The sequence below is a fragment of the Sprattus sprattus genome (genome assembly GCF_963457725.1).
Source record: "Sprattus sprattus genome assembly, chromosome: 12".
In the NCBI taxonomy this organism is placed as follows: Eukaryota; Metazoa; Chordata; class Actinopteri; order Clupeiformes; family Clupeidae; genus Sprattus; species Sprattus sprattus.
In genome coordinates this window covers 6,912,400-6,924,864 of record NC_137910.1, presented here as the reverse complement: position 1 = coordinate 6,924,864, position 12,465 = coordinate 6,912,400, and the positions used below count along the sequence as shown (strand labels likewise).

Sequence of the window (12,465 nt, the reverse complement as noted above, 5' to 3'; positions counted from 1 at the left end):
GGTTAATGAGGGGGAGGAGTAGCAGGAGAAGGAAATACCATAATGAACAGGTCAGCAGTCGGTCTTCTGAGAAATCATCCTTTTCCAAACAGATAGTCTGCAACTGCAGATTAAGTGCTATTGTCAAATCTGGCCCTGTTTTGTTAGTAGTGAGATTGCCAAGCCAATGAAGCATTTGGTAGCAGCCTCACATCCAGTGTTTCCAGTAATAAATAGCATGTTAGCAATATCTAGCAGCACAGGTGGATCTGCGCTGTTTGTCCCAAATTGATCATCTTTGGCAGGGGGGAAATAATGGTTAGGTCACAATCACAGATTCCACATTTTTCAACTACATTCAACTTCTACTGATCAAAAGTACACATGTGCAGTACTGTATGTCTATATTACCCATGTGCAGTGCAGTACTGTATGTCTGTAATACACATGTGCAGTGCAGTACTGTATGTCTGTAATACACATGTGCAGTACTGTATGTCTGTAATACACATGTGCAGTACTGTATGTCTGTCTATATTACCCATGTGCAGTACTGTATGTCTGTCTGTAATACACATGTGCAGTACTGTATGTCTGTAATACACATGTGCAGTACTGTATGTCTGTCTATATTACACATGTGCTGTACTGTATGTCTGTCTATATTGCACATGTGCTTTACTGTACTGTATGTCTGTAATACCCATGTGCAGTACTGTATGTCTGTAATACCCATGTGCAGTACTGTATGTCTGTAATACACATGTGCAGTACTGTATGTCTGTCTATATTACACATGTGCTGTACTGTATGTCTGTAATACACATGTGCAGTACTGTATGTCTGTCTATATTACACATGTGCTGTACTGTATGTCTGTCTATATTACACATGTGCTGTACTGTATGTCTGTAATACACATGTGCAGTACTGTATGTCTGAAATACACATGTGCAGTACTGTATGTCTGTAATACACATGTGCAGTACTGTATGTCTGTCTATATTACACATGTGCTGTACTGTACTGTATGTCTGTAATACCCATGTGCAGTACTGTATGTCTGTAATACACATGTGCAGTACTGTATGTCTGTCTATATTACACATGTGCTGTACTGTACTGTATGTTTATATTACACATGTGCTGTACTGTATGTCTGTAATACACATGTGCAGTACTGTATGTCTGTAATACACATGTGCAGTACTGTATGTCTGTCTATATTACACATGTGCTGTACTGTACTGTATGTTTATATTACACATGTGCAGTGCTGTATGTCTGTCTATAGAATCGGAATGGTTTTCAGTACTGTACTGATGATGAACCTATTAATGATAAACCAATTTTCTGGAACTCCACATTCTTCTGAAAAAATGTCCAGGAAGGATCAGGTACTCACAACTCCAGGTATCTCACAGGCAGTCTCACGCTCATTCTGCTCTGGATCACAGTAGATTCGGAGCTTCTGAACTTCAAACTATTGATGGCACGATCAGACAGGGTCAGAATAAAAAGATCACATTAGATAATTTATGAACATGCTTAAAATAAGACATGCAAGTCAGGCATGGGACCTGTGATATCAGTCTATGTAGTTCTAGTAATCATGGCAGCAGCTTTGCAAGCAGTGTATACTGGCCTGGCAAATAATGTTTTACAGATAGAATCACAAGCAGTTCATAATCATCTCACATACAATGATAAAACTGTAAAAGAGTTGAAAGAGGAAAATATGAACTTACTGGTACGGTAGTCTCTTTACTGACATACTTTCCAACTTGAGTCTTTCCATTTATGAAAATGCCAATTGGTGGCTCCAAAGCAAGTGTTTCAATTTCCAGGTCATCAACATAGAGAGTGACATCCTCTTCAGTGACTAGAAGACGTAGTTGATGCCAACTCTCATCAAAAAGTCTCTATTGTGCAATAACAAAATAAAGATTTATTTTTTACCAATTAACATTTCTTCAGTCTACTTTCTTTCAGTCTTCTTTGTGAAATATAAATGGTGTCATATGGAGTTTACAATAACAAACCAGTAATGGTGGACATTGATTTGATGTTGTCAAAAACAATAGGAAGAGAAAATAAATTCTGGATTGCCTAAAAAAAACCGTTACTTGTCCTTCAAACAGCATCAGTTTTATTTTACAGAATTCTTTTCCCAAAGAGCTTTTGAAAGAATTTACAACAACTATGAAAGAGCAGGATAATAGCCTATAAAGAAAAGTTTCCATTTTTTTCAGCCACCATTGTTTTTAAATCCATATGGTGGCTAGTATGTAAGGAATCTAAAACACTTGGCCTTGGCATTCCAGGAACTGTTGTAAAGCGAGCCCAGCAAGTACAAGAGCTTACAAAACGACAGGGAAGCAGTTTATCCTCAGTTTATAGGCTGTTTGGATTACATTAATTGTAGCCTTGTAGCCAATTTGTATTGGATAGAATAAATTCTGTAAGATCAGTACACTTTTGGACCGGCCGTTCTTTTCTCGTACAGACTGTATAGGGAAGCACGGCTAGTGTTGAGGTTTGGCAAATATACAGTTCACATTGTCAGCTTAGAAAACAGTGACAAATCTTTGACAAATCAAAGAAACAAATCTCTTCTGAATACATAAGGCATGCCTGTTACCTTTGCTGGACCCTTTTTGAAAATGACGGTTTGAGTGCCACTTGTTGCATTGCTGGTGGTGGTGAACAAGACTGTTCGATCAAAGCCGTTGAGACTGACGGCCATCTGAGGATTCTCGTCCTGGGTCTGGATCCTCCACAGGTCCCATTCCTCCTTGGCCACTGAGGCCTTGTACTTCAACGTGGCCACAAAGACATAGGACGGGGGAAGCCCATCTGGGAACAATGACCTTGGGATCAAATCAGTGACATTGTCAGTTGACATTCAACGAAACACAAAGAAAATTAAAGTGGACACAGTGGAGTTCCGCTAACAAATTAAAAGCTCCGGGCCTAAACTGTCCTTGATTGTTTTCTGTTGCAGAGTGAAGCGACAGCTAAATGTTGAAAACGCTTACTGGGTGTTGTCAGTTAAATCAACTCGTGGTGTTACTTCAAAGGCCCTTTTGCCATCGTAAGATCCTTGTATCTTCTTCAGCTTCTTGGCCAGGGACAGGTGCAGCAGAATGTCAAATCCCTTCTCGTCCCGGGAGTCTACTTGGATTTTATTTGGGCAGACAGCCTCTGGAAGGGAGGAAGGCAAAGGCTTTAAGGTTAAATATCTATCCAACTCAAAGTCACAGAAAATCATATTGATAGTATTTCAGCTGGGCAGTGTACTTCCCTCAAATGAACCTGAATGCATTTTAGGATTCATCCATGAACTACATTCCATGAACTCCGATTTGAACCTTTTTCTTGGCAACTACTGGCTCCGCTACCTGAATCTTTTTTTTTTTTATGAATAAAAATTACTGAACTCAACTCAAAGCTTTACTAAATGGGTTTTAAGTTTCAGGCAAATTGTGGGATTAGCCAAGGGAGTGTTCGGTCAGCAGATAATGGAATGAAAGGGTTAAGTATTTATGGAATGCAACTGTTTATTTCATTTGGCCTCAGACTGATCTAAAGAATTTGTAGTAAAACGTCTTGGCATGGCTATCTGGACATTTTGCAAATATGCAGTCTGTCTAAAGAACATCCCTCCCTTTAAAAAAAAAAGAAATCAGACAAGAAATGGCCATCACAAGCTGAATATATCTTAATCGTGGGCTTTGCCTGGATCTTGCAAATTATGTTTCTCTGGAGTCCAAATAAAATGTAATGCAAGTCACATTTTCCAACCTAATGGCAATATTGTTTCTCAGTTTTTATATAGTTTTTTTTACAAGTCCTCTAAGAGTGTGCTGACTAATATGGCAACCTACCCCAAATCAAAATGACTTTGGATGAGATGTTTTTTTTCTGACAGTGTTTGTAATGGCCCAATGGCTGGCTGTTTCTTCGTCTGGTTTACAATAACATCTGCTACTGTTTTGTAAAGAGCTATTTCTTTCCCTGTAGCAGCATTTCCAAAGTCTATTGTATCCTCCATTTGAGTGTAACAATGGCCTGATCACAGTAATGATTTTCAGTACTAACACGAAGAATCCTTCTGACTCTGTCCATATAAAGACCAAGAATAATACAACTCTGAAAGGAAGTTAAGCCTGCCAGCACAATTGTAAGGTTTGTCATTGTGGAGGGACTAATGTGTAGAATTGCTGTGCTTGTTGATAACCCAATTTCTAGAAGAGAGAAAGCAATATGGATAATAAACCTAATTTCATGCTTCGGGATTATTTACTGCATGTGATATTGGCACAGAGCACTCAAATGTTCCGCTCCGTAAATCAGCTTGTGATCTTTCCTGTGAAGTGAAAGGCACCAAACGATCCGTGCAGCTCACACTCTTGGACGCGGCGCAAATCTATCCTCTGGTGGGGCCTCCAGGTAAACAGCAGAGGGGCAACAACAGCGCTTCCTCTCAGGCGAGAGCCAAACGCATAAAACTTGCTATTTTTAACAAATATGCGTTATTTATGGGCTACATTTGTGTGTAATTTACAACGATTTGACAGTTTTAAACTCAAAACTGAGATATTTCGACAGAGGGAACTTCAGAATGTATTAATCAAAAGCATAGATACCTTCACACAGTTTCTGCCTTATGGTTTCGCGGATTTTGGAGATGGCTTTGAAGTCTTCGACATAATAAACATAAGTGCGCGACGGCTTGTTGCCGATGGCCCTCAACTCCGACTCCGCAGTCTCTGCCCCCACACCAATTGCAAAGATAACTATCCCCTTTTTCCTTGCGGCCTCGGCGGCGGCCAGTACCTCGTCCTGTGATTTCCCATCTGTCAGAACAACAGCGATTTTTGCGATGCCATTTGGACCTCGTTCAGAGAGGGCGAATAATTTGTCAGTGGCAAATTTAATAGCCGATCCCGTCCTGGTGTTTCCGCCCATGTAGACGATGTTGTCCATGGCTTTGAGGAGGTTTTTACTGGAATCATGCTTGCCCAACGGTATCTCCAAGATTTGGCCATCGCTGTACTGGACCACCCCGACCTGGGTGAACTTCTGGCCAATGTTGAAGCTGCTGGTGATGTTCATCAGCCATTTCTTAACTAACTCAAAGTTTACATCATCCACACTCCATGATCCGTCTACTATAAACACCAGATCGCTCTGAGAAGTTCTACAACCTGCAGAAGAGAAGTGGGTAAAATGCTCCTTAGAAACCAGGTGGTTTGTAAAATGGTGGCATAATATGTAAAGTAGACATCCAATGAATATTTGCCCTACTTGAATAGAGCAGTGTAGAAATTAAAACAGTTCTAAGCTTAAAACCCAGTTTTAGTTTCAGAAGTTAGTTTTAGTTTTACAAACTTTTTGCCTAAACAAATAAACAATGGAATGCTTGTCTTAGCAAATTACGTTGGTATGGAAAGTCACAGTGAAAGTTCAGTCAATGTTCAGACAATGGTCACCATGCAAAATGGAGCTATGCAACATCCTGTGATGAAGATGTGAGAAGCACGCTTACTCAATCTCATGTCCTCATCTTGGGCTGTACAAAACAAGTGAAGGAGCAAGAAGGAAAGACACCACAAGACATAATGCATGGACCTTGTTTTGTAACCCATGATCCGCAAGAACCAAGCTCCAGTTTTGAACCTGAAGAGAAATGAAAATGAGACGTGCATTGCTCAGACGCCTTCACATGAACATCTTCAGTTTAGATGTTAAGGTACAAATCAGATGGCATGAACGGTTACTTATCAGCATGCATGCATTTTGTTTTGATGTTCAATAGACTTTTTTTCAGACAAAAAAAAAGACAAAGAGGCTGTTAATTGCATGTTTGGCAAACAAACTATGTAACTGTTAAGAACATGCCAACAAAACTGCAGGCCATCACAAACATTTCAGGCTAAACATGGTAGCAGAGTATTAGCAGCCTTGGGTAGGGCCTTAAATGGTTTGCAGTAGATGTCAAATAATTTGGAAGCACAGCCAGGCTTGGATGCCTCTCCTCAGGATTTATTCTTTATTAGTGTTTAGCTTTGCCTCCCTAACGGCTGCGTTTAGCCGTAAGTTGAGCGTCTGCTAACTGTCGGAGAACTCATTCTTTTTGATTTCCTTGCACAGCGCGGAATCTCTCATTTTCAAATACGCACTGCAACTCCGTCTGCTTCGGGGAATTGTGTATTTTATGGAACTTTCCAGCAAGAGAGAGTGAAAAAAAAGCGTAGACATTATAAAAAGACCCAGAAATAAATGAGTAACAGATATGCTCCACAGACGATGTTTTTTGTGTGGACGGGGGGAGGTTGCCGGGGGAGAGAAGGGATGCTAACTGGTTAATCGATCTGTCGAGGCTAACACCTGCCAGCCAGGCAGTTTCTACGGCAACGGCCTGGGAATAGCCAGCTGGACCGGAACAGAGGTCTTACCCCTTGCGCACGTCATTCCGGCATGCCGCATGTGTGTGTTGTCTAGCCTGTAACGTGATCACGCTTTTCCACTCTTGGACATGGGATTGAGGCATGCGTCAAATGGCCATGGCGGAGGAGCTGGAACAGGCCACCCACTCCAGCGCTTTCCCAATCAAAGCACTGGGGGAAAAGCTATCTGGAAGGCGCAACCATCAGCAAGAGCCAGTCCACCCCCCATCACAACTACCCCAAACTCCAACCCTTGTCTCCAACAAGCCCTCCCACATCCACCACCACCACCAACATCCCCCCCTCCCCCCTCCCTTTTTGTTGAATTTCCCCAGAACTGAATATTTCTACATCCCAGCCAATCCCACATGGAACCCATTTGCAGCGTCAGACAGTGAAGTTCTAGTTCTGGACGATGACCAAACACATGTACTCGTGACAAAAAGAAGGCAACTCTGGACCAAAAAAAAAAGGGACTGATTCCGATTTCATGATGTGGTAATGCAACATTACACTCTCCTGAGCTGATTGCATGAAAACGCCATAGAATTTGCTGTCGGCTGGGAATATATGTCCTACTGAACTTCTCCAATGATGATGATGATGATCATGTGTGTCTTTATGTCTGTTTCAGTAGGCCTGAGTTGTGTTGTGTTGCACATTTGTGTTTGTGTGTGTGTGTGTGTGTGTGTGTGTGTGTGTGTGTGTGTGTGTGTGTGTGTGTGTGTGTGTGTCTGTGTGTGTGTGTCTGTGTGTGTGTGTGTGTGTGTGTGTGTGTGTGTGTGTGTGTGTGTGTGTGTGTGTGTGTGTGTGTGGGTCCGCTGGTCAGTTCCTCAGTTTGCCATATGGCACTTCTGTGGACCATGACCCTTTCACTGACCTTTAAAGTTATTGGCGTTCTCCAGACACTTTATGGCTCTACTCACAGGTCAAGATGAAGGAAAACAAGGCATAGTAATGTTGCTGGAATGCAATGTGTTAAAACATCCTGAGCTACAAGAAAAGCACAAATGAAACACTCAAAAATTTCAGAACAATGCCTCTTCCCTGGGAATCTTTCCCTCACTCTAAAACATGACATCAAGAATCCCTTTGGATTTCGGTGGTGAGTTACTGGTCTTGTTTGTAGTGATACTTATTAAAGATTTATCTAAGTCTGGTGGGCCGGGTCCAGCTGGACGAGGGAGGCAGGAAAAGCCTTGCTGAACAGCTGATTCCCCTCACTTCTCCAGATGAGGTGTTACCAGAAGCATTAACCTCGGAGTATCTCCCACCAACCAACCAGCAGAGCAATTCAATATCACAATTTATGGTTATGTAATCCCCTGTCAAATTTCTATATTTTTTGGTTACAATAAGACAGAAAAAGGGAAGGTAGCAGTAATTCATTGCAGTGCACATATGCCTAGCATCATTGTCAACCACTTTTAGCCTTTTCCATGTGTTTGTGGTGGATGGTTCTGGTTTGGTAAGCCTACTTTTCCCCAGAATCTGCCTCTTTTTGGTTCAAGCAGTTTGTACTGAGGAGGTAATTTGATCTCAAAATCAGCAACTTCTGTTTTGCATGTTCAATTGGTTTGCCAAGATGAAGGGAAAATAAATTACGGCCACGATCCTGGGGCACCAAAGGAGAGCCAAAACATTATATCAGAGAAGCCTTTGAATTGATTTCAAATAATCAAAGCCGTGAACCCAACATCTTAATGTGGACCAAACCATTCTCTTTCCAGAGGGGATTCTACTTGATGTGTTGCCTTACAACTCACTACTGAGCCAATGTTTTATCTAATATCTCGACACAGAGTCAAGATTTCGCAACAACATGGACAATTTGGCTCCAAAATAAATACTTTTGTGGGCTTTCAAAGTCTGTCTTACTTGCACAAACTTGCAAACAAAATACATCCTTTGCAGAGGAGGTGAGGTATTGTACCTAATCCTCTTGGATTGAGGAGATATTCACCTTCTTGAGCAGGGCTAAGTGTCTGTCAGACCAGTTAAACAATTCCATTCATTCTTTGAATGTGACTGTGTCACAAACAAGGGACTGATAACTGCCCCTAATGTCTTCAGTATGCTTCCAGCATGTCTGCAGCCTTCACTCTGGCAAGCTATGCTCAGTGACCTCTGGAGCCAGGCTGATATGAAATGCATGAGGCTCCCCCCTCCTTCTCTTTGTTATGTGACTTAAATGTACTGTTTTAGCCCAATTAAAGGATCAGACTGCATATCGTGATCACTTGCAAACCAACACAAACATGGAACGAGTCAGAGCATGTTAGCTACATTAAAAAGCACACATGTACTGAGTGAGGTCTTCTGAATGCATACGCACGGGATGTTTCGACAGCAGTGCATGTTAAATGGTATGATTAAGTCTACATGTCATTTTTTTGTGTTAGCATGTTCTGATGGATATTTTGATTAATAACTTAACAAGAAGAAGAAAAAGAAGGAGAAGAACAGACAGAAATGCTGACAGACTGCAGAAGAAGTTCAGAAGGACACGTGCCTCGTGAGCCTAAACACATCCACGCCTGCAGGTTACGGCACGAGACAGTTTTGCCCTGTCTGGCGAAGCGAAAACAGAGGTTACCTGATGCCGAGGTTGGCTGAGGCACGACCCTTTCCTAAAGCAGTCCCCTGCTCTCCTCACCTCTTCATTAGAGTTCCATAGCGTTGGCTGTGCAGAGTGCAAAGAGAAGGCTGCAGCGCTGCAGATGTTCCTCCACTGTGAAAGCCTGCCCTCTCCAGTCACTTTCCAACTTCCAACTCTCCCTCTCCCCCTGCTCCCTCTCTCCAACTTTTTCTCTCTCTCTATCTCTCTCTGTTGCTTGTCCTCACCCTCTATCTCCCCTTCTACTTCTCTCTCTCTCTCTCTCTCTCTCAATTGCTCTCTCTCCCTCTCTCAACCCCTCTCTCCCACCCCCCACTCACTTGAACTCTCTCTCCTCCTCTCTCACTCTCTATCCCTCTTTCTCTCTCTTGCACATCCTCTCTCCCTTCTCTCTCTCTCTCTCTCTCTCTTTCGTCTCTCTCAGTTCCTCCAGCATAGATCTGTTGGACTGTAGCCACTCTCAATTACAGTGGGTGGAAAGAGACACAGATAAGAAAAGCTTAGAAAAAAAATATTTAAAAAAGAACAGCCCCCTTTTTGTCGAAGCTAGAGGAAAATAGTAGTAATGCCGGCAACATCCTTCCAAGCTTTAGGGATTTGGATTTAGTATGATGGTTGGGTGATTAAAGAGTATGTGAGGGATTCTGGAAGGCAATTGCAGATTAGATAGGACAGAATGTTTTTGAAATGGCCCATTTGTAGAAGTCTCTTTATCAGTTTGTTTTTAATGGGACTTGATCACCTTTACTCCCGAAACTGTTTACATTCACATTCTCTCGCTGTGTCCAGAATTTGCTGCGCTGTGTGTGTGGTCCTGTTGAAGGATTCAATGTGCAGCAGGGTGTTTTTGAACATCACATTGACCTTAAATGTCAGATGTAATTAGGGTATTTTAGGTGGTTATCATTCACTACCTACAAACAGCCAATTCTATTTTGAATTGATGTCTCATCCCTCTCCATTGTGAGCTGTTCAAATAATCCTTGTTGGGTAACATAACAATAACTGATGTAATCTTAGGGGAAGTTATAAATGCTTTTTTTGTTGTGCATGAATGGAGTTGACCTTGTACAGCTATTCTCAGTCCCTGTGTATTACCATACTGCCATATAGGCCTGCTGTCAGTTCATAGTGTGAAAAGGGACGTTGTTCAGAGTTCTCGGAGACACTGACATTGCATACAGATTGTGGTCCAGATAGTTTAATAGTTGTTCAGCTGTCATGCCAGAACAAATGCAGCTCATACCATAGTAGTACTTAGAGCAGCAAAAAAATTCTCATAACAGTGGCTCTGTTATGGAAGAGACTTGATTAGACCGACAGGTGGGGAGTGATTCAGGAAGTAGAGACTAGCAGCAATATTCGCTCCTGCCCACGCAACCCTCCATCAACTCAAATTCTGCAGGATCATCACCCGCATTCTCTGAGGAGATCAACCCCCAGTTTGACAGCACACACTAGCCTGGGCAAGTCACAGCCCACAACCACACAACATGAATCCCAACAGAGAATACAACTTTAAAGTGACATTACATCCTAAATTATCATTATATTATCATTAAATTAGAATAATGGCGTGGATGGTCCTGATTTAAACATGCAGATATTCCTTATGGCATCTTAATTCATGATCATTGTACATTGATGATTTAATTGTGTTGCCTTATGCAGTAAACAATTCATTTTATATGGTCTTGGTTGGTGCTAGACAAAGGGTTGGCTATATCAATGAGGTATGGAAGGCATTTAGGAGAACTTATCAACAGATTCTAGCATTTAATGTGAAACTACATTTACTGTGAGGGCATAATAGGCAGAATGGAGTTGAGGGATCACTGGAGCACAAAGCCTGTTAGTGACCCAAGCTTTTAATAACACTGGCATTGCAAACCATAAGCATTTTTTTCTAAAATAACACAACCCTCCGCTTTTTTCTATGTCATTTGTAAGCCAGAGTGTTTTTGTTAAATGCACATACGTAGAAGCTATAAATGTTACAGAACTTTTCGAAAAACAGTGTTATGCTGGAGTGAAAAAATGTCCTCCAGCTAATGTATTGGACATGAACTGCTGTCTAAAGCCCCGGCTGGCTCCCTCTGTCAGCGCTGGGAGGCTCGAGGTCTCCGAGCTCTGTCATGTAGAGGCCCGGTCTGCTGACATTGTTCTGGCAGCCCTGACTCCAGTCTTGACAAATGCCTAATCAGAGAGTTGCATGGCGCTGCTTGATCCGCACACGGAGGGACACCTGGAAAACTGGAAAACCCCTCTCGGATTTGTGGGGAGTCCTAACACCGGGCTGCCAGTAATTAAAATGTACAGTGGGGGCTCCGAAGACGGGGCATTCCGTCAAACTTGGAGACCAATGGCAAGGACACAGTCCAGGGTTTGAAGGCCCGTCCCTGTTTCATAATGGTCAAAACAGAACATGTGTGGTTTGCATTACGTGTAATGTTATTGTATGGCCGGGTAGCTGAATGCAGCCAGCTTGACAATAGACATACAGACACGGATATGCAAAGCAAATCCCTTTACTATATTGCTGAGACCATACGCACACTGTATTGTTGTTTCTGTGGTTGTATAAAATAACCTTCATTGTTTTCCCTTTTAGTCGCCTCTCGCTAACCCACTCACTTTTAGGGTTTCATGTGCTAATTTGGTCCCAAATAAGAGTTCATCATGGTTAACCAGAAGCACAATAAAGCTGCTTTCTCTTTTTAAAACCTTCTTTTATTAGCCTTACTGTGAACTTCAGCAAAAGCAACAGTCAGTCTTTGTTTTGGCAAAGGATAGTGGTTGAGCAGTAATGGTTTATAATTCCATGCAATAAACGGCAATTAGTATGATCACTTGTGCGGTTTGCACCGGGGAGATCTGCTCGACGTGGTGCTGAGACGGGCGAATGGACCGAGGCATCGGGGAAATGAGATGGAGCAAAATATTAAGAGTTTCCATGGAAGGAACTGGCTGTAACGCGCTGGAGACAGAACACCACAGAGACAGAGAGAGAAGAGAGAGAGAGAGAGAGAGAGAGAGAGAGAGAGAGAGAGAGAGAGAGGGAGAGAGAGAGAGACTTCCACTGCAGTGGGGGGAAGGTGTCATCAGAAGTACAAGAGAAGAAAGATGGCCTCTCAGAAGAGGAACATGGAGAGAGAGAGAGAAGAAAAGGGAGAGATGGAGGAAGAGAGGATGGCCAGGAAACAGGACTGAGAAAAAAAAGAGAACCTCCAAACATTCAGTGTGGCCTCTCTCTTTCACCCCACAGGACCATGAGTGGGAATGGAATGATGGACCTCGGGTAGGAGGCTATATTACACAGGAAGCTCTCGACACAATGGTCAGGTGCAGTAGGCGTCTATTAACTCCAGTCAGCAGAAACACAAAAAATGGTCGTGTACTTCAGTGCCCTAAACTGTA

The 12,465-nt window shown here is 42.4% G+C and overlaps 1 protein-coding gene across 1 annotated transcript in view; it reads right to left on the bottom strand.

The window, feature by feature from the left end:
* The window catches only part of col21a1 (collagen, type XXI, alpha 1), a 35,930-nt gene extending 26,747 nt beyond the window's left edge, over positions 1 to 9,183 (bottom strand). The window contains exons 1-7 of the mRNA XM_080849390.1: positions 9,028 to 9,183; positions 5,531 to 5,661; positions 4,629 to 5,189; positions 3,018 to 3,183; positions 2,621 to 2,849; positions 1,728 to 1,901; positions 1,385 to 1,462 (exon numbers count right to left, since the gene is read on the bottom strand). Coding sequence (XP_080705516.1) covers positions 1,385 to 1,462; positions 1,728 to 1,901; positions 2,621 to 2,849; positions 3,018 to 3,183; positions 4,629 to 5,189; positions 5,531 to 5,630 — 1,308 coding nt within the window. The 5' untranslated portion in view covers positions 5,631 to 5,661; positions 9,028 to 9,183. The remainder of the gene's footprint in view (positions 1 to 1,384; positions 1,463 to 1,727; positions 1,902 to 2,620; positions 2,850 to 3,017; positions 3,184 to 4,628; positions 5,190 to 5,530; positions 5,662 to 9,027) is intronic.
* Between the last annotated feature and the right edge of the window lie 3,282 nt (positions 9,184 to 12,465).